At 42.7% G+C, this 21025-nt stretch overlaps 1 protein-coding gene across 2 annotated transcripts in view; it reads left to right on the top strand.

The window, feature by feature from the left end:
• LOC106586461 (pre-mRNA-splicing factor CWC22 homolog) overlaps positions 1-21025 on the top strand; it is a 60770-nt gene that overhangs the window by 25673 nt on the left and 14072 nt on the right. For both annotated transcript variants that reach the window (XM_014173806.3, XM_014173807.3), the window contains exons 13-14: positions 810-894; positions 7997-8057. In XM_014173806.3, the coding sequence (XP_014029281.2) occupies positions 810-894; positions 7997-8057 (146 nt within the window). The remainder of the gene's footprint in view (positions 1-809; positions 895-7996; positions 8058-21025) is intronic.

The raw sequence follows: 21025 nt of genomic DNA, 5'->3' as shown, positions 1-21025 counted from the left end.
GATTAACACAGAAGGACACTGACATTCAACAATTACAAAGAGAATGGTTCAAAACCCTAAACATGTGACAAGAGGAAGGATACTGTTATGTTAACAGTGCTCAGTTCAGTGACGTGTTCTGTCCTCTGTACTGCGGTAACTTGGGGACAGTGGTGGTTATAGTGGTGGCCTTGGCTGTCCTTGATGGTCCCAGAGGTAATCTGCCCCAGAAATCTCATCATCCCCAGTGGCTCAGTACTGCAAAGGAAATGCACTGCATACCAAGACCATTAGGTAGGAAGGAGACCTCTGAATCTCTGTGTGCATCCTAAATAGCACCCTATTCCCTATATAATGCACTATAATGGGTTCTGGTCAAAAGTAGTCCCTTATATAGGGATTAGGGTGCCATTTGGGGATGCACAGGGTCATTTCTCAGTGTCTCGATGCTATCCCATGGCAAGCAAGAGATCGGTCACTGCTTTTACGTTTCACTGACTGCTCTCTCCTAGATGGTCTGTCAGAACACTTCGGCACTCTATTCATTAAACTTTGTATCAACTTCAATGACCCCAGGTTTGTTATTATAATACATGCCACTTGGACACTTTTATCCACAGCGACTTCAGTAAGTGTATTCATTTTTAGTATCTTGCGGGAATCAAACACACGACTTTGGCGTTGGCAGCGCCATGCTTGAGAAATGCAAAAGAATGAGACAAACCGATTGACCTCTGTGTGGAGACCGATAGCATGACAACACCTGACAGTGTAACAATCAATATAACCCTCCTTCATCCTTATAACTTTGTACTGTTTTCCTTTTATAGAAGCAGAGAAGGTCACCATCTTTGACCAGACGGAAGTCAACCTAGTCGCATTTCGCCGTACCATCTATCTCGCCATCCAGTCAAGGTGGGTAGTTGTGCGTGTGTGTGTGTAGGGCTGCACGATATGTGCCAAAAATCTATTTGTTTACAAAGATTGCGATTATCAATATTTATTGCAATTTAGATCAAAACACTTTGATCCCCGGGACAACCCATACGAAAAATATGTATGAACGCATGACTGTAAGTCACTTTGAATAAAAGCGTCTGCTAAATGGCATATATGCCTTAAAGTATTCATACCCCTTGACTTATTCCACATTTTGTTGTTCCAGCCTGAATTCAACATGGATTAAATAAAAACATTTACTCTCACCCTTCTACACACAATACCCCATAATGACCAAGTGAAAACATATATATTTTGAAATGTTAGCACATTTATTGAAAATAGAAATATCTCATTTACGTACCGTAATTTCCGGACTATTAAAAATTAGCAGTAAGCTTTAGTTGTCTTTTTGCACTGAGTCAATTCCTCACGCTGCTGTTTCCAACGTCTTATCATCGACTCATTAAGACCAAGCTCCCGTGCAGCAGCTCTATTTCCTTTTCCAACAGCCAGATCAATCGCCTTCAACTTGAAACCTGCATCATTCTCCGTGTCTTTGCCATGATGAGGGTGACAAAATGACTACCGTAATCAGAATGATGGGAAGTTTGAGAGCGCACGATTTAATCTAAACAGTAAACAAAAAAGTTGTTTGACCTTAACCGTTCGGCAATTTCATTGGCTAATGAAAGCTTCATGCCGCCAAAAAACTGAGCATGTCACAGAATGTGTGTTTTTGGAGAAAAAAAAATTGAAAGCGGGAAAAATCCATATTAGTCGCGTCATTGTTTAAGCCGCGAGGTTCGAAGCTGGGGAAAAAAGTTGCGGCTTATAGTCCGGAATTTATGGTAAGTATTCACACCCCTTTGCTATGACGCTCCAAATTGAGCACAGGTGCATCCAATTTCTTTTGATCATCTTTGATGTCACTAGAACTTAAGAGTCCACCTGTGGCCAATTCAACACACCTGTCTATGTAAGGTCCCACAGCTGACGGTGCATGTCAGAGCAGAAACTACCATGAAGTCCAAGGAACTGTCCATAGATCTCCAAGATAGAATTGTGATGAGGCATACAGTACCAGTCAAAAGTTTGGACACACCTACTCATTCCACGGTTTTTCTTTATTTTTACTGTTTTCTAAGTTGTAGAAAAATAGTGAAGACATCAAAACTATGAAATAACACATGGAATCATGTAGTAACCAAAAAAGTATTAAACAAATCAAAATATATATTTTAAATTCTTCAAAGTAGCCACCCGTTGCCTTGACAACAGCTTTGCACACTCTTGGCATTCTCTCAACCAGCTTCATGAGGTAGTCCCTGGAATGCATTTCAATTAACAGGTATGCCTTGTTAAGTTAATTTGTGTTTATTTCCTTAATGTGTTTGAGCCAATCACTTGCGTTGTGACAAGGTATGGGGTGGTATACAGAAGATAGCCCTATTTGGTAAAAGACCAAATCCATATTATTGCAAGAACAGCTCAAATAAGCAAAGATAAATGACAGTCCATCATTACTTTAAGACATGAAGGTCAGTCAATCTGGAACATTTCAAGAACTTTGAACGTTTCTTCAAGTGCAGTCGCAAAAACCATCAAGCGCTATGATGAAACTGGCTCTCATGAGGACCGCCACAGGAACGGAAGACCCAGAGTTACCTCTGCTGCAGAGGATAAGTTCATTAGTTACCAGCCTCAGAAATTGCAGCCCAAATAAATGCTTCAGAGTTTCAAGTAACAGACACATCTCAACATCAACCATTCAGAGGAGACTGCATGAATCAGACCTTCATGGTCAAATTGCTGCAAATAAACCACTACTAAAGGACACCAATAAGAAGATTTGCTTGGGCCAAGAAACACGAGCAATGGACATTAGACTGGTATGATGAGTCCAAATTTGCGATTTTTGTTTCCAACCGCCATGTCTTTGTGAGATGCTGAGTAGGTGAAAGAATGATCTCTGCATGTGTGGTTCCTACAGTGACACATGGAGGAGGTGCTGTGGGGGTGCTTTGCTGGTGACACTGTCAGGGATTTATTTAGAATTTAAGGCACACTTAACCAGCATGGCTACCACAACATTCTGCAGAGACACGCCATCCCATCTGGCTTAGCCCCACTATCGTTTGTTTTTCAGCAGGACAATGACCCTACACACCCCCTGGCTGTGTAAGGGCTATTTGACCAAGAAGGAGAGTGATGAAGTGCTGCATCAGATGACCTGGCCTCCACAATCACCTGACCTCAACCCAATTGAGATGAATTGGGATGAGTTGGACCGCAGAGTGAAGGAAAAGCAGCCAACAAATGCTCAACCTATGTGGGAACTCCTTCAAGACTGTTGGAAAAGCATTCCAGGTGAAGGTGGTTGAGAATGCCAAGAGTGTGCAAAGCTGTCAAGGCAAAGGGTGGCTACGTTGAAGAATCTCAAATATAAAATATATTTTGATTTAACACTTTTTGTGGTTACTACATAATTCCATATGTTTTTTCATAGTTTTGATGTCTTCACTATTATTCTACAATGTAAAAAATAAAGAAAAACCCTTGAATGAGTAGGTGTGTCCAAACTTTTGACTGGTACTATATATCTGGGGAAGGGTATAAAACAATTTGTAGAGTGTTAAAAGTTGGGAAATAGAAGAAATATGGCTTTGCCTAGACCAAACAAACTGGGGAACCGGGCAAGAAGGCCCTTGATCAGGGAGGTGACCAATAAACCTATGACCACTCTGACATAACTACATAGTTCCTTGGCTGAGATGGGAGAACCTGCCAGAAGGACAATACTCTACCATAAAGCTCAGATTGGTGAAGTGCTGTAGAGTGGCCAGACGGATGCCACTCCTGAGAAATGGCACATGACGGCACACCTGGAGTTTGCAAAAAGGCACGTGATATTCTGAGAGTGTGAGACAAAAATGTAACTCTGGCCTGAATGCAAAGCGTTATGTCTGGAGAAAACTAGGCACAGCTCATCACCCATCTAACACCATCCCTACCATGAAGCATGGTGGTGGCAGCTTCAGAGTGCAAAAGACCTTAGACTGGGGGCGAAGGTTTACGTTCCAAAAGGACAATGCATACAGCCAAAGCAAAGCTGGAATGGCTTCAGAACAAGAATGTGAAAGTACTTGAGTGGCCCAGCCAAAGCCCAGACTTGAATCCCATTGAAAATCCGTAGAATGACTTAAAGATTGCTGGTCACTGCGGCTCCCCATCTAACATAACATAGCTTGAGAAATCTGCAAGGAAGAGTGGGAGAAAATCCCCAAATTCAGATGTGCAAAGCCGATGCAGACTTACCCAAGATGACTCAAAGCTGTTATGGCTGGTGTTTGGCATGACAACTAATAAAAAAGACCAAATAGTAGAAGTTGTGACGGTAGAAACCAAAGCTGTAATCGTCGCCAAAGGTGCTTCTACATAGTATTGACTCGGGTGTGAATACTTGTGAATTAGATTTCTGTATTTCATTTTCAATATATTTGGTATTATTTCTAAAAACATATTTTTAATTTGTCATTATGGGGTATTGTGTGTAGATGGGTGAGAAAAAAAACAGATTGAATTCAGGCTGTAGCACAACAAAATGTGGAATAAACTGAGGCGTATGAATCCTAATTGAAGGCAGTTTGTGTGTGTGATGTGAACCATTGGAGTCATAGAAATAGAATGAGTAGGCTATTCTAATTATATGGCTGGTGTTTGGCATGAAAACGAATAAAAAAGACCGTATAGAAGGAGTTGTGACAGGGTAGAATCCAAAGTGTTTCCCAGGAGACCCGAAATACATTTTGAATAGAGATGTTATATTCAGACAAGATTTTAGAATGCTCTTCACATGTTCGTCTGACTCAGAACATGTCATTGCACAAACAACATGCGGCCTCAGTCACTGGCAGCAGCCTGTATTAGAGAAATTAACATAAGCAGCTAACACTTTTTTGGGGAGGCACTTGGTATGGAGCTTTAACTAACTAGCTGTTTGCAGAGATAAAGATACAAATAGTCTAATACAGAAAACGTGGATTGACACGAAGAAGCAAACAGAAGCATGCCGACTCAAGCTGAGTGACTGAATCTAACAGCCAGCTGTGCCTGCTTGAGTGACAAGGGGCGGGACTTGGTTTGTGTCGGAAGCAAGCAGCTGCATGAAAGCGAGGGTGACTGGATAGAGACGACAAACACATTGCGATTTGCGTATTGCACATGTCAACGTCGCAATTTCTATTAAAATTAAATGAATTGTGCAGCCCACTTACTGCAGCCCATCCTCTGTTTCTTATCCAGTATCAGGATCTGGTCAGCATGGTGTGTTTCCTATAACCTCGTGTGTGTGTGTGTGTAAAAGGATTAGACGTGCTGTTATGTTTCCCAGCTGTCACTGAGCCCTCCCAAGTCAGGTGAAGTGGTGAAATGATCACATTTTGAAATTCAAATGAACCTTCAATTTGCCTCTCTCGCTCCAAATTTCAGCATCATTCTGCTAGCTTGGCTGACTTGCTTTTTTTTACACTACTTACATTGCATACCCCATACAAATTGTTCTGCACATAACTTTACTGCCTGCTTTGGCCTAAACCCCCTTTTTGATGCATTTTAATTTTGATAAATGCTGATTTTTCACCCTTTCCCACTTTTTCACAGGTTTTATAGAGTGAATGCAGAGTGCATCTGCAAGTTAGCTATACTTTTTGCAATGGTTCACTGATATGACTCAATCACCCTTATTGAAATCCATCTTATTTTTTGTGTGTGTCCGTGCTGCCTAAATGCGCTATTTTCATTTAAGAAAAGTAAACTAGATCTGCCAAACCAAACAGAATGGGAAAGGGTCCAGATCCAGAGATGTTTTCAGCAGAAATGGGGCAGTAGACTTTTCCTCTGGGCCAAACCTAGATGGCTGAAAATCACTCCATGTCCACAGCAGATAGACAAGTCTTGAAGAAAGCAGTTTATTTAAAGCTGTATTTGTGGAATGTTTTTTTCTTTTAATTGAATGAACATTTTTTGTTTTGCACGCATTCATAATTAATTGGCATGAAAACATTTTATTGGGTTAAGTTCTTGGTGACGCAGACTTCTGCAGAGCAGAATTTAATAGCATTGTGTTAAGGGATGTTGGGGTAGATTTTGAAGAGGAACAGACTTGTCTATTTTCATAGAGACGGGGGCGTTTTAAACCAGGTTTTAGTGACTAGCTAAAACATTGCTATTAGGGACACTGCTGCAGCAAGTGATGAAGTAGGCTATTCATTCATACGCAGCAGCCCTGCTGAAGTCTAGGATCAGAATGCACCATGCTCTAGTTTAATCTTTTTGGGAAGTTTTCTCTCTTTGCGCTGGGTCTTTTTCATTAAAGCACACCATACATTTATCCAGGTAGTCCAGTCACAGTTTCTTCCATTTTCTGCCTAATGAAAAAAACCTGGCCATGTAGGTCAAAGAGAATGGCAACCATTGTTGGCAATTTTTCTTAGATTCTGCTTCTCTAAATCTGAGCTGGTCTTTTTCCAGCTGGTGTAGGAAGGAGAGAACAGAGCAGACTTACTCCCAAGACGATGTAGGTGGAAGGATGACACTGCAGAGCAATCCACATACTATCAGACACACCGCAATGTTTGGAAGACCAGAGTACATAGCCATCGACTGTCTCAGACATACTACCTCAGGGCCAGTCATATGTTGATGATGCTGAAAGCTCCTCTCCTCGTAAGCCCTTTCAGATAAGAGGTTATACGTGTGTGCAGTCTATTTTAACCTTGTTTCTGATTGAACGTCTAAAGGCCACTAATAGACAGGCTGAGTATTTCTATGTGCAGTGTAAGCCTCCCACATATTTTGTATTATATGTGTTTGCATACTGCAATGCACGTTTGTATAGCATGGGGACATAGACATTTGGCATATTTGTGGCCTTCCAGTAAAGGTAAGTACTTTGTCATAGCCTAGTTTGTCACATTTTCCATAATTCTTCCATAATTTCTGTGATATACTCAAATCAGTTTCCGTGGACCGGCCGGCTTGTCTGTCTGTGTGATAAATAGCCACACTGTACTCAATCTGAAAGAGGTAGTTCTGTGGTCCTGGTTCTCTCTTAGCCTTTTTACATTTTGCCGACCTGAATCGAACTGGGCTGGCTTGGCTATTTGTGTCTCACATTGGCCCAGTTCAACTCCACTTGGCCTATCTGGGTTTGGCTCTGTTGTGTGAGAAGGTTATCTGTTCCAGCTGGTAGAAAGGCAGTAACATCAACATGGAGAGAGGACTGAACTTTAGGAGCCCTGATAAGTGATCACATAGGAAATTAGATGAGGGTTTACCTCTACAGATGCGTGAATATAGCCGGTGTGATGCATAACCTGCGGAGTTACACGCAGATCGGTGTCTCTTTCAAACGGAGCTTATACAAATTGTCCTTTATGAATGTGATATAATAACGTTTGACATGTCACATGTATTGAAGAAGGCTATATAACCGTCACTGGGATTATCCAACCTCTGTGTTTTAACACCGTCCTATCAGAATTCCCCTGTCTAGTCATGGTAAAGGAAATGGTCGGGACAGTTTCTTTCTAGTGTTGTGTGGTTTTGGAGCACGTGGATTGTCAGCGGTTAGAGAATGGATGCAGAATGCTGGTGGAAATGTATGAATGAAATGAGAGGTCCATGGTGTTTATCACAGTTTTACACCATGTCTGCAGAATGCAGTATTGACTGCTTCCTAAATGCAGTTGGGTTGGATGGAATTTTCCAAAGTGATCAAACAACAAAATAAGACATCTTCCCCATGTTTGTTTATGGATATATAAAGTCTAAATGCGTACTGAATATACTTCTAAAATAAACATGAGGGCAGATAAAGTTTCTTTTTCTGTGATAAGTTTTTAAAATTCCATCCAAGCAAAGACATGACCCTGCCTAGTGCCTGGACACTCTGTCCATATGGCATGATAAAGCTTTTTGGAATATGATAATGCAAACTTATGCACTTATTGGCAAATTATTATTCTCTTATTAAGTTATGATGAATAGTGAATACAAGTTTCTCTTCTTTCAACAGTTTGGACTTTGAGGAGTGTGCCCACAAATTGATCAAGATGGACTTTCCTGACAGCCAAACGGTAGGTTCCAATACTTCTCCTCCCAGTACCCTTCCACCAGTATACTTTTCCCCTAGCTGCCAGACCGCCATATCATGGCCATCTAATCTAAAGAGCTTCCAGAGCTGTTTATCCAAACTTTTAGCTTCATCTAAATAGTTTCTGGTCTGCTGGGTTGTTGGATTCTTCAGTCACTCGGGAAGCATTTGTCATCTTAATTTCCTTGTTTTGCATCTTCGCCAGGCCAAAGAAAGCCCTCGTTTAGGAACTGGGTGTTCCCCACTGATTTAGCTGATCAAGGAGTTTGTTTCCCCAAAGTGTCCCTTTTTTTTTTTTAACCGTCACAGTTGTGGACATTATAATAACAAGCTTCAATATCTTGTGGTCTTTACAGTAGAACCCCAGTAGAGAGGAGAGGAGGTTAGAGACCATCCTACACACCGTTAATGCACCTACACGTTTTATGTAATGCAACGCAGTGATTTACTGCCTGTGATTTATGTTACCTTAAAATAGCTGTGCGATAGGTCATGTTTTCTCATGGCCAGCCTACAGTACACATGTTTGTGGGTGGAAATAGTATTATGTGATCGCTCTCATGTACCTGTACTCTGCAATATATTTGGTCTCATATGCAATTGTAAGTTGGCTACTTCCATAAGAAATGAGTGTTAAAAATAATGCTATGATGTGTAAGTAAATAGTGAAAGAAAATATACCCAGGCGTCTTTGATACATCTGTCTTTTCCCTGCTTTATAAAGGAATCACTGAGGTGTATATCATGGGTACACTGTGCTATATAGCCACAGGGCCAGCAGTTGTATAACATATCAAATGGCTGCTTTTGTGAGCTTACTACTAGGTCATTTTTAACATCCAAATAATTCATCAGTTTGTGCCCATCTAGTTATTTTGTGTAGGAATAGAGTTGTGCATGACCAAGTTTAGTTGTATTCATATAGTACTATAGCTATACTGTTATTCTTAAACTTGTATTTCTCTTTTCTTTTTGCTCATGAATAAATTAAATACTAGACTATTTGGTTCATGTTTATGTAACGTGGTATTTTAATGAGCATGTTCTCTGAACCTATGGCTGTGTTTTCATCACCGCTTCTACATCAACATTACCTATTATAATAGAGTCTAGAACACATGCTGCTGTGTTCCAAAACATCATTGTGAGATGAAGACAATCAGGATTCTGCTACAGTTCTATTTTCTCATGGCTGTCATCCAGACCTTGATTGTAATTGTTTACTGGTCACTTGGTCCAGCTCAGACTGTAGAGCCTCAATCATAACCTGGGTAATAAGAGATTTAGGCTTGACTACTGTAACTTTTGGAAGTAGGGCCTAGTTTACTCTGCCCCTTCCTGCCCCACTCCTCCTCCTTATAAAATCAGCAAAAAAATAAACGTCCTCTCGCTGTCAACTGTTTATTTTCAGCAAACTTAACGTGTAAATATTTCTATGAACATAACAGGATTCAACAACACACATAAACTGAACAAGTTCCATAGACATGTGACTAACAGAAATGGAATAATGTGTCCCTGAACAAAGGGGGGGGGGTCAATATCAAAAGTAACAGTCAGTATCTGGTGTGGCCACCAGCTGCATTAAGTACTGCAGTGCATCTCCTTATGGACTGCACCAGATTTGCCAGTTCTTGCAGTGAGATGTTACCCCACTCTTCCACCAAGTCACCTGCCAGTTCCCGGACATTTCTGGGAGGAATGCCCTTAGCCCTCACCCTCCGATCCAACAGGTCCCAGATGTGCTCAATGGGATTTAGATCCGGGCTCTTCGCTGGCCATGGCAGAACACTGACATTCCTGTCTTGCAGGAAATCACGTACAGAACGAGCTGTATGGCTGGTGGCATTGTCATGCTGGAGGGTCATGTCAGGATGAGCCTGCAGGAAGGGTACCACATGAGGGAGGAGGATGTCTTCCCTGTAATGCACAGCGTTGAGATTGCATGCAATGACAACAAGCTCAGTCCGATGATGCTGTGACACACCGCTCCAGACCATGACGGACCCTCCACCTCCAAATCGATCCCGCTCCAGAGTACAGGCCTTGGTGTAACGCTCATTCTTTCGACGATAAACACGAATCTGACCATCACCCCTGGTGTGACAAAACCGCGACTCATCAGTGAAGAGCACTTTTTGCCAGTCCTGTCTGGTCCAGCGACGGTGGGTTTGTGCCCATAGGCGACTTTGTTGCTGGTGATGTCTGGTGAGGACCTGCCTTACAACTGGCCTACAAGCCCTCAGTCCAGCCTCTCTCAGCCTATTGCGGACAGTCTGAGCACTGATGGAGGGATTGTGCGTCCCTGGTGTAACTCGGGCAGTTGTTGTTGCCATCCTGTACCTGTCCTGCAGGTGTGATGTTCGGCTGTACCGATCCTGTGCAGGTGTTGTTACACGTGGTCTGCTACTGCGTGGATGATCAGCTGTCCGTCCTGTCTCTCGGTAGCGCTGTCCTAGGCGTATCACAGTATGGACATTTCAATTTATTGCCCTGGCCACATCTGCAGTCCTCATGCCTCCTTGCAGCATGCCTAAGGCACATTCACACAGATGAGCAGGGACCCTGAGCATCTTTCTTTTGGTATTTTTCAGAGTCAGTAGAAAGGCCTCTTTAGTGTCCTAAGTTTTCATAACTGTGACCTTAATTGCCTACCGTGTGTAAGCTGTTAGTGTCTTAACGACCGTTCCACAGGTGCATGTTCATTAATTGTTTATGGTTCATTGAACAAGCATGGGAGACAATGTTTAAATAAACCCTTTTCAATGAAGATCTGTGAAGTTATTTGGATTTTTACAAATTGTCTTTGAAAGCCAGGGTTCTGAAAAGGCTGTCTTTTTTAGCTCTCTCTTTATTTCACTCTTGCCTACTATCCTTTCCCCTATCTCTGTTACCATAGCAGTCACAGATAATTAGAGATGGAAGAAGATGGAGAAAGGTCTTTGTATTAAATGCGTAGACGAAGGTCTTTTAGTGAGGAGTGACTGAGTGCTGATGGGCTGTTCACACGGTGCTGTCATTTAGGGACAAGACACTTAAACCTGATTTATACAGGTTGACCTACAAATTCGGCAGTTCCTGTCTGGCTGAAATACAAGGTCATTAGACTGGAGGGGAACACAGGAATTGTGGTTGCTCTATATCCTCTCTTGATGATGTAATTACATTTACATTTTAGTAGGGCTGACCCCATTTTGTCGATAGGCTGTTGGTCGCCCGAGATTTCTTTTGTCATGGTGCACAAGACACCTGTCTCAGTGGACTAATACATTGTGGATGGCACATTCCATCACTCTAAGACAGGGCTCTCAAACCCTGTTCATGGAGAGCTACTGTCCTGTAGGTTTTTGCTCCAACCTGAATCTGGCACACCTGATTCTAATAATTAGCTGGGTGATAAGATTAATCAGGTTAGTTACAACTGGGGTTGGAGTGAAAACCTACAGGAGGGTAGCTCTCTAGGAACCGGGTTGGATAAAGCAATTTCACAGATTCGGCTGTTTTTTTTATCTTTGCTATGCTATAATAAAGGCTTTACAATTGTTTTCCTTAGAACAGACTGGTATTACTTATAATTGATTTAGTGTTTACACTGTTCCAAACAGGCAGAAAAATATATGAATCTAACGGCACCTGTTTGTCACATAATATGCACGCAGCTCTCGCTCCTATATCCTCCCTTTTCTTGATGTCCTTATTGTTATTATTACAATTATTATGATCATCATTATAATAATAAGTAATGTCGTTATCATTAGTAGGCTTTGTACAACCACCCCCTAGCTGTAGGCCTAAGAGCGTGTCCTGTTTAGTCTAAATACCATAACTTACTTAGGCCTATATTTCAAATATATAAGCTACTGTATCAATCAATCATTCATTTGTTCATGCCATCACAGCATACGAGACATTCATGCTTTGAAATGCAATCAAGCATTTTAGTTTAAAAATTAAATAACAATGGGAGCTTTGAATAATTAGCCTAAACAAGAAATAAACCGCAATTCACAAATGTGTGCAACTGTTTTTTGTCTGCTGTAATAAAGGCTTTATATATTTTTTTCGTCAGAACAGACTCTGGGACACTTAGTTATTTATAATATTGTAATCTAAGAGCAACTGTGTGGCACACAATACTCACGCAACGCTTGCTCCTATATCCTCCTTTATCTTGATCTCTAGTAGTTTCCACAAATGAGTCTGACTTCCCCTTTCCCTCCTGAACAACCAGTAAACATTCGCCTGTTTCGAGTTTCTTTTTCACGTCCTCCGCATCTATTTTGCTGTCACTTGTTACTGTGTTCTGAATTTATGACCAATTAATTTGTGATTTATGATAAGCTATAGGTCAGGCCCTATTGGTCACATGCATGAGATGCGTACATGTTTCACATAAAGAGAGCAAGGGTTGAGGGAGTGTTTTTCCAAACAAATTGAGGATTTCAGTGACAGAACTTGTCAGTCAGAAACAAGTAAGAAACTAAATCGCTGAAATGATGTTGCAGCTTCAGCACGGACAGTGCAATAAACACTTGCTGTGGTGCCTTTTTGCTGAAGTAGGGAGGAGAGCGAGACAGTCGCACATTCACTCGTTGTCATTTTAAGTGTGACCATCGGGCTCTTTTTTTTTGGGTCATTTGTTAATTAATTATTTAATCACAGTGTGCTTAAAGCATCAGACAAGCTCAGTGCATATGTAGTTGATTTTAATCAAACACATAGGGTGTGTGTCCAATATATGGAAAAATAATGTTAAACATTTCTACCAATTGATTGGTAGAAAAAACAGGATGACTCTCTGTCGACCAAGATCATTTATTTGAGTTAGACAGCCCTACATTTTATCCAGAGCCACTTGCAGGACCAAGGGCATATTGGCAGATTTATTTTTTGTTACCTAGTTTGCTCGGGGATTCCAACCAGCGATTTTTCGGTTACTGGCCAAACGCTCTTAACCGCTAGTCTACCTGCCACCCACATTGAAGGCCAGTTTCCTGGATTCCGATTAAGCCTACTCCAGGGCTCCTAAGAAAGAACTTTAAATGGTGATTTTTTTTCCACTGACCATGCTGTTTAGTCCAGGACTAGGTTTAGGCTAATCTGGATCAGATAAACTGACCCTCAATGACTTTCAGTCCTCAATGTATAGTATAATGTCATAACTGGGATGAGCCTGTAAGCATCAAACCATCACCAGGCCTTTATTGCTAGATAGGCCTATATGACAGTCACACAGTACTCAGTACTTTGAAGCTCCTTTGGCAGCGACTACAGGCTCTTGGGGATGATGCTACAAGCTTGGCACACCTGTATTTGGGGAGGTTCTCCCATTCCTCTCTGCAGATCCTCTCAAGCAAGCTCTGTCAGGTTGGATGGGGAGCGTCGCTGCACAGCAATTTTTTGGTCTCTCCAGAGATGTTCGATCGGGTTCAAGTCGGGGGGTTGGCCACTCGAGGACATTGAGACTTGTCCCAAAGCCACTCCTGCATTGTCTTGGCTGTGTGCTTAGGATCATTAACATGTTGGAAGGTGAACCTTCACCCCAGTCTGAGGTCCTGAGCACTCTGGAGCAGGTTTTCATCAAGGATCTCTCTGTACTTCGCTCCATTCATCTTTTCCTCGTTACTGACTAGTCTCTCAGTCCCTGCCGCTGAAAAACATCCCCACAGTGTGATGCTGTCACCACCATGCTTCACCGTAGGGATGGTGCCAGGTTTCCTCCAGACATGACGCTTGGTTCAGGCCAAAGAGTTCAATCTTGGTTTCATCAGACCAGAGAATCTTGTTTCTCATGGTCTGAGAGTCTTTAGGTGCCATTTGGCAAACTCCAAGCCAGCTGTCATGTGCATTTCACTGAGGAGTGGCTTCCGTCTGTCCACTGTACCGTAAAGGCCTGATTGGTGGAGTGCTGCAGAGATGGTTGTTTTTCTGGAAGGTTCTCCAATCTCCACAGAGGAGCTCATTCAGAGTGACCATTGGGTTCTTGGTCACCTCCCTGACCAAGGCCCTTCTCTCCCAATTGCTCAGTTTGGCAGGGCAGCCAGCTCTAGGAAGAGTTTTGATGGTTCCAAACTTCCATTTTAGAATAATGGAGGCTGCTGTGTTCTTGGGGACCTTGAAAGCTGCAGAAATGTGTTAGTACCCTTACCCAGATCTGTGCCTCGACACAACCCTGTCTCGGAGCTCTACGGACAATTCCTTCGACCTCATGGCTTGTTTTTGTTTTTTTTTTCCTCTGATATGCACTGTCAACTGTGGGACCTTAATATAGACAGGTGTGCCTTTCCAAATTATGTCCAATCAGTTGAATTTACCACAGATGGACTCCAAGTTGTAGAAACATCTCAAGGATGATCAATGGGCACAGGATGCACCTGAGCTCAATTTCTTCTCTAGTAGCAAAGGGGCTGAATACTTCCTTTGTAGCCCAGAGAAATACCATAATAAGCTGCAGGGATGGTCAGAGCTGCATTGGTTTTTGGTAAGAAATTGCTCAGTAAATGAACCCAAAGCATGACTGCTCTCTTTCAACAAACTGCTTTCATGGTAATGAACCAAATATGTTATTTAAAGTGAAATCTCTCTTTAATGCTGCTGGGCAGCATGCACGCATAGAGAACTATTTCTATGTGGTTCTATGTCTCTGCATATATAATCCTCACACTTCCTATAGAGGCTACCTGAGCGTGTAATACCCACCCAGCTGCAAGGACTCAGGGAGTGTCAGTGATGGGGGTTTCTGCCCTCAACCAGGTGGACAAGGACACAAACATTCTATAATTCACATATTCTAGGCTATGGGTACACATGCATTTAGAGAATTCCTTGGACCGACAGCCAAGTGGATAGGATAAGAACAGAGACCTTGAGCTTATGGACTGCTCAATATCTTAGCTTTGATTGTATCGACACATTAGAAAAGCTAATGACTGAAGCAGTGATTGTCAACCAATTCACAACCACAGCAGAGTATAGCCCTATTCTCTTTTCACGGCTCACTGGACTGTGGGCACACACAGAAACGATGCCTGTCTGCCTCTGTTTTTAAAGGAGAAAAAATACAGTTGAAGTTTACATACACTTAAGTTGGAGTCATTTAAAACATTTTTTCTACCACTCCACACATTTCTTGATGACAAACTATAGTTTTGGCAAGTCGTTAGGACATCTACTTTGTGCAATATACAAGTAATTTTTCCAGCAATTGTTTACAGACAGATTATTTCACTTATAATTCACTGTATCACAATTCCAGGGGATCAGAAGTTTTCATACACTAAGTTGACTGTGCCTTTAAACAGCTTGGAAAATTCCAGAAAATTATGTCATGGCTTTAGAAGCTTCTGATAGGCTAATTGACATACTTTGAGTCAATTGGAGGTGTACCTGTGGATGTATTTCAAGGCCTACCTTCAAACTCAGTGCCTCTTTGCTTGACATCATGGGAAAATCAAAACAAATCAGCCAAGACCTCAGAAAAAAAATTGTAGACCTCCTCCACAATTCTAGTTCATCCTTGGGAGCAATTTCCAAACGCCTGTTCATCGGTACAAGCAATAGTACGCAAGTATAAACACCATGGGACCACGCAGCCGTCATACCGCTCAGGAAGGAGAGGCGTTCTGTCTCCTAGAGATGAACGTACTTTGGTGAGAAAAGTGCAAATCAATCCCAGAACAACAGCAAAGGACCTTGTGAAGATGCTGGAGGAAACGGGTACAAAAGTATCTATATCCACAGTAAAACGAGTCCTATAACCTGAAAGGCCGCTCAGCAAGGAAGAAGCCACTGCTATAAAACCGCCATAAAAAAGCCAGACTACGGTTTGCAACTGCACATTGGGACAAAGATTGTACTTTTTCGGAAATGTCCTCTGGTCTGATGAAACAAAAATAGAACTGTTTGGCCATAATGCCCATCGTTATGTTTGGAGGAAAAAGGGGGAGGCTTGCAAGCCGAAGAACACCATCCCAACTGTGAAGCACGGGGGTGGCAGCATCATGTTGTGGGGGTGCTTTGCTCCAGGAGGGACTGGTGTACTTCACAAAATAGATGGCATCATGAGGATGGAAAATTATGTAGATGTATATTGAAGCAACATCTCAAGACATCAGTCAGGAAGTTAAAGCTTGGTCGCAAATGGGTCTTCCAAATGGACAATGACCCCAAGCATACTTCCAAAGTTGTGGCAAAATGGATTAAGGACAACAAAGTCAAGGTATTAGAGTGGCCATCACAAAGCCCTGACCTCAATCCCATAAAATTGTGGGCAGAACTGAAAAGGCGTGTGTGAGCAAGGAGGCCTACAAACCTGTCTCTGTTACACCAGCTCTGTCAGGAGGAATGGGCCAAAATTCACCCAACGTATTGTGGGGAAACTTGTGGAAGGCTACCCGAAATGTTTGACCCAAGTTAAACAATTTAAAGGCAATGCTACCAAATACTAATTGAGTGTATGTAAACATCTGACCCACTGGGAATGTGATGAAAGAAATAAAAGCTGAAATAAATTATTTTCTCTCCTGTTATTCTGAAATTTCACATTCTTAAAATAGAGTGTGATCCGAACTGGCCTAAAACAGACGTTTTACTAGGATTAAATGTCAGGAATTGTGAAAAAAATGAGTTTACATTTATTTGGCTAAGGTGTATGTAAACTTCTGACTTCTACTGTAGATTAGAAAGGGTTCTTGGGTTAAAAACATGAAGGGAAATCCTTATTTTCAGTCAGCTGCCTGTCTCTGTCTCAAATCTATTCTCTTGGACTTAACCTGAACTGGAATTTACATCAACCACTAGTTATAAAAATGCTCTTGGAGTTGTATTGCTGCGGTGTTCAATGATGTCTTGCAGATGACTTTCCAAGAGCCTAACTTATTTCATCTAGCCTATTAAACTGCATGCTTTCCCGAGTCATACTGGGAGGACACAAGTTTTCCACAGCCATCTCTCTATCATTAATTTTACTGACACAAAACGATCCCACCTTGTCTAGCGTATTGTTTTGTTGACATTTGGAAAGTTTACCGTCAAATTAGCTGTTTCCATCAAGCCTGTTGACATGTTCACTGCATGGCCAAAGGTATGTGGACCCCTGCTTATTGAACATCTCATTCCAAAATCATGGGCATTAATATGGAGTTGGTTCCCCCTTTGCTGCTATAACAGCCCCCACTCTTCTGGGATGTTGGAACATTGCTGCGGGGACATCAAATCAAACTTTATTTGTCACATGCGCCGAATACAAGTTGTAATATTTGTGTTGTGGAGAAATGACCAGGCAGGAGACGGGAGTACAGTTCGTTTTCGTTTAGTCAAAACCTCTCGTGCTCCACAGCCCCCGGCACAGTAGTGCGCATGTGCATTTCCTATTAGGTGTAGTAACGTAACACTGCCGTAATACATTACTACTTAGTAACAGCATAGTAACTAATATAAACAGATGTAGATCCCAGATACTACACTCCTCCCCCATAGTGTTTAACTCCCAAAGAACAAGGTAAATATGTTAGGGAACTACTAATGCAATATCTGAACAATGCATTCTTAAAACATTTTTCAACTACTGGGTTGAAGCAGATTTTTCAGAGCCCAGCACAAATCCAGAGGATTATTCTGCCCCAAAAATTGAGTTTGTCCTCATAACTAACCCAGGTAATGTCCTTTTTTTCTTTTTATCTAGGACATATTAAAGTGTTTGTTTGTTTTACTGTCTGTTACCTCCTGAAACAGCTCAACTCACAGGTCAAGCTTTTGAGGTGCCCTTCGCTGTCGAATAGGATATCTCCGCTCTTCCTGGGCTTCCGGTGGTGGGCCAGGTTCAGGTGGAAGGTCAGGCTCTGTCTCTCCCGTACGTCCACAGTCAGGAGAATAGTCCTGAGGGTCGTTATTGTTCTTGTTCTCTCGGCATGTCTCTGCTGGGGCGTTGGACCGTAGCAGATTATCCACATGAACGTTGACCTGGCGATGACCAATTTGGACTTGGTAAGTCAAAGGTCCTCTGCGTTGCAAGATCACACCTGAGTTCCACAGGCGCTTGGGGTGTCTGAAATCACGTACTATCACCCTCTCTCCCTCTTTGAATTCTCTGACAGTCTTTGAGTGTCTGTCATGAGCTTTCTTCTGCTGTAGCTGGTGCTTTGCCTACGGTGCTTGACAAATCTGGTTTCAACAATGTCAGGCGGTTGGTGTTTCAGAAACAGTTCAACTGGTGTACATTCCGTTACCGTGTGTGGTGTGTTACGGTAAGTAAACAGGCCTTTGGGAAGCCTTTGGTGGGTGGGCACAGACTGAACCTCGAGTCTAGTCCAGGCCTTCTTAAAGGTTTGCACGGCTCTCTCTGCTGCTCCGTTTGATGCCGGATGGTAAGGTGGTGACAGGATGTGCCTTACTCCGTTGTTCTTGAGAAACATTTCAAAATCGTTTGACATGAAAGGAGGGCTATTGTCTGATACGAGCTCCTTGACTAGTCCGACGGATGCGAACAGGTGTCTGAGAAGATTGATGGTTTTCTCAGCTGTGGTCTGTTGAGTAGGGAACATTTCCATCCACTTGGAATGGACATCGACGACAAGGAAATGTTGCTTGTCAATCTCGGTGTAATCCACATGGATGCGTTCCCAAGGTGTAGCAGCCCAGGACCATGGATGCAGAGGTGCAGCAGCAGGCTTGTTGCAAACAGCTTCACAAGGTGAGCAGTGGCCTACATGCTGTTGAATGTCCTGATCCAGGCCACCACAGATAACGGCGGGCGAGTGCTTTCATTCGAGTGAACCCTGGATGTCCCTCATGCAGGTCAGATAGCAGTCTCCTCTGGAATTTGTGAGGTACCACCACCCTTGATCCCCACAGAACACATCCTTGATCAGTGGACAACTGGTCTTTCTTGTCGATGAATGGACGAAGGTTATCGTCATTTACGAAGGTTGGCCAACCGCCTAATGTTAAGTCCAAGACTTTGGAAAGCACTGGGTCTTTCCTCATTTCCTCTGCTATGTCTGAAGCAGATATGGGCAGTTCGTCAATGAGAGAGATCTGGAAGACTGCTCTATCATCTTCACTGTCGGAGTCACTATTGCATGGTAGTCTTGATAGTGCATCTGAATTTGCGTGATCACTGGATCGTCTGTACTAAATCTCATAGTCGTAGGCTAACAATATCAGAGCCCAACGTTGCATTCGAAGTGCAGCAAGGGTTGGTATAGCTGATTTTGGTCCAAGGATGGCCAACAGAGGCTTGTGATCTGTCAGCAGTTGGAACTTCCTTCCGTAGAGGTATTTGTGAAACTTCTTCACTCCGAATATTATGCTCAGGGCTTCCTTCTCAATTTGAGCATAATTGTTCTCACTTGGTGACAGAGTCCATGATGCAAATGCAATAGGGTGTTTTTCACCTGATGGTAGAACATGTGAGATGACGGCTCCTACTCAGTATGGAGATGCGTCACACACGAGTCTCAGCTTCATCTCTGTGTTGTAGTGGGCAAGCCACTTGCTCTTTACCAGACGCTGTTTGCAATTCTTAAATGCTTCTTCGCATTTTGGGGACCAATTCCACTTTATATCGGCCTGCAGCAGTTGGTGAAGCGGATGCAACAATGTGGATAAGTTTGCCACAAACTTTCCGTAATAGTTCAGGAGCCCCACAAATGACCTCAGCTCTGAGAGATGTGTGGGTGCTGGTGTGTTTACGATTGCTTCCACCTTGCTGCTGGTTGGGTGCAGGCCTTGTGCATCAATCTTGTATCTGAGATACTTCACTGAGTCCTGGAGGAACTCACACTTGTTGCATTTCATTCTCACTCTATTTCTCCAGTCTTGACATCACTTTGTCCAGCACTACAAGGTGCTCTCCAATTGTTGGTGCTGAAACGAGGATGTTGTCCATGAAGCACACAACATTGTCTATGCCCTCCAAGATCTGATCCATTGTGTGTTGGAATATTGCTGGAGCTGTCGAGATTCCATAGGCCAAGCGATTGAATCTGAATAGCCCCTTGTGTGTAATGATGGTCAGAGACTGTTCTGACTCCGGATCCAGCTTCAGTTGCTGATAAGCGAATGACAGGTCCAGCTTACTGAACCTTCCCACCAGCTAGAGTGGCAAACAGATCTTCAGCATTTGGTAGTGGATATTCCTCTGGTAGTATGCAGTGATTTACTGTAACCTTGTAGTCTCCGCACATTCTGACGGTCTTGTCTTTGGGACTACAACGATCGGAGCGGCCCAGTCGCTCCTCGCTACTTTCGTGATGTTATTTTTCTGTACGTGGTCCAGTTCCTTCTCTACTGCTTCCTTAAGAGCATAGGGAACTGAACTGGTTTGTGAAAGATAGGCTTGGTTCCTTCTTGCACTCTGACTTTGCTGTGAAGTCTTGTATTTCGCCGTAGCCATCTTTGAAAAGTTCTTTGTGCTTCTCCAGCATGTTAGTGAGTGTAGCCTGACTCACTGGTTTGTCATTTCTCAGACTAAAGATTTCTCCCCGGTTCAACGTGATCTTTTGTAGCCAGTTTCTGCCAAGCAAGGTAGATTTTTTTTTTCTCTCCTTTGACAATGACAAGCGGTAGCGTCCACTCCTTCCCCTCATACCGGACTGGTACCTGGATCTGCCCTAACACAGTAAAAGTGTCACCAGTATATGAAGAAAGGTGGATGGACGCTGGCTGAATAGGGCACTCTTCAGTTTTTCTTTGTAGTGTCTCTCTGGAACCAGAGATACAGACGCTCCGGTGTCCAGCTGCATTTGTACTGGTTTTCCCGCTAACTCCATGCTGAGATAGATTCCATATTTTTGTTGTTGAGCTGTGTACACTGAACAGTTCCAATACTGTTTCAGTTGTACCTTCCTCTTCTTGTGCTGCGTCTGACACTTTGTGCGCTCTTGCTGTGCGTTTTGGAGCTTTACACACTCTGTAAATGTCCAACCTTTTATTTTGGAATCGACATTCACT

The sequence above is a fragment of the Salmo salar genome, chromosome 25, assembly GCF_965601325.2.
Source record: "Salmo salar chromosome 25, fSalSal1, whole genome shotgun sequence".
NCBI classification, from domain to species: domain Eukaryota; kingdom Metazoa; phylum Chordata; class Actinopteri; order Salmoniformes; family Salmonidae; genus Salmo; species Salmo salar.
Note: the sequence above shows the minus strand (reverse complement) of the source record. Positions and strands in the feature narration are given on the sequence as shown.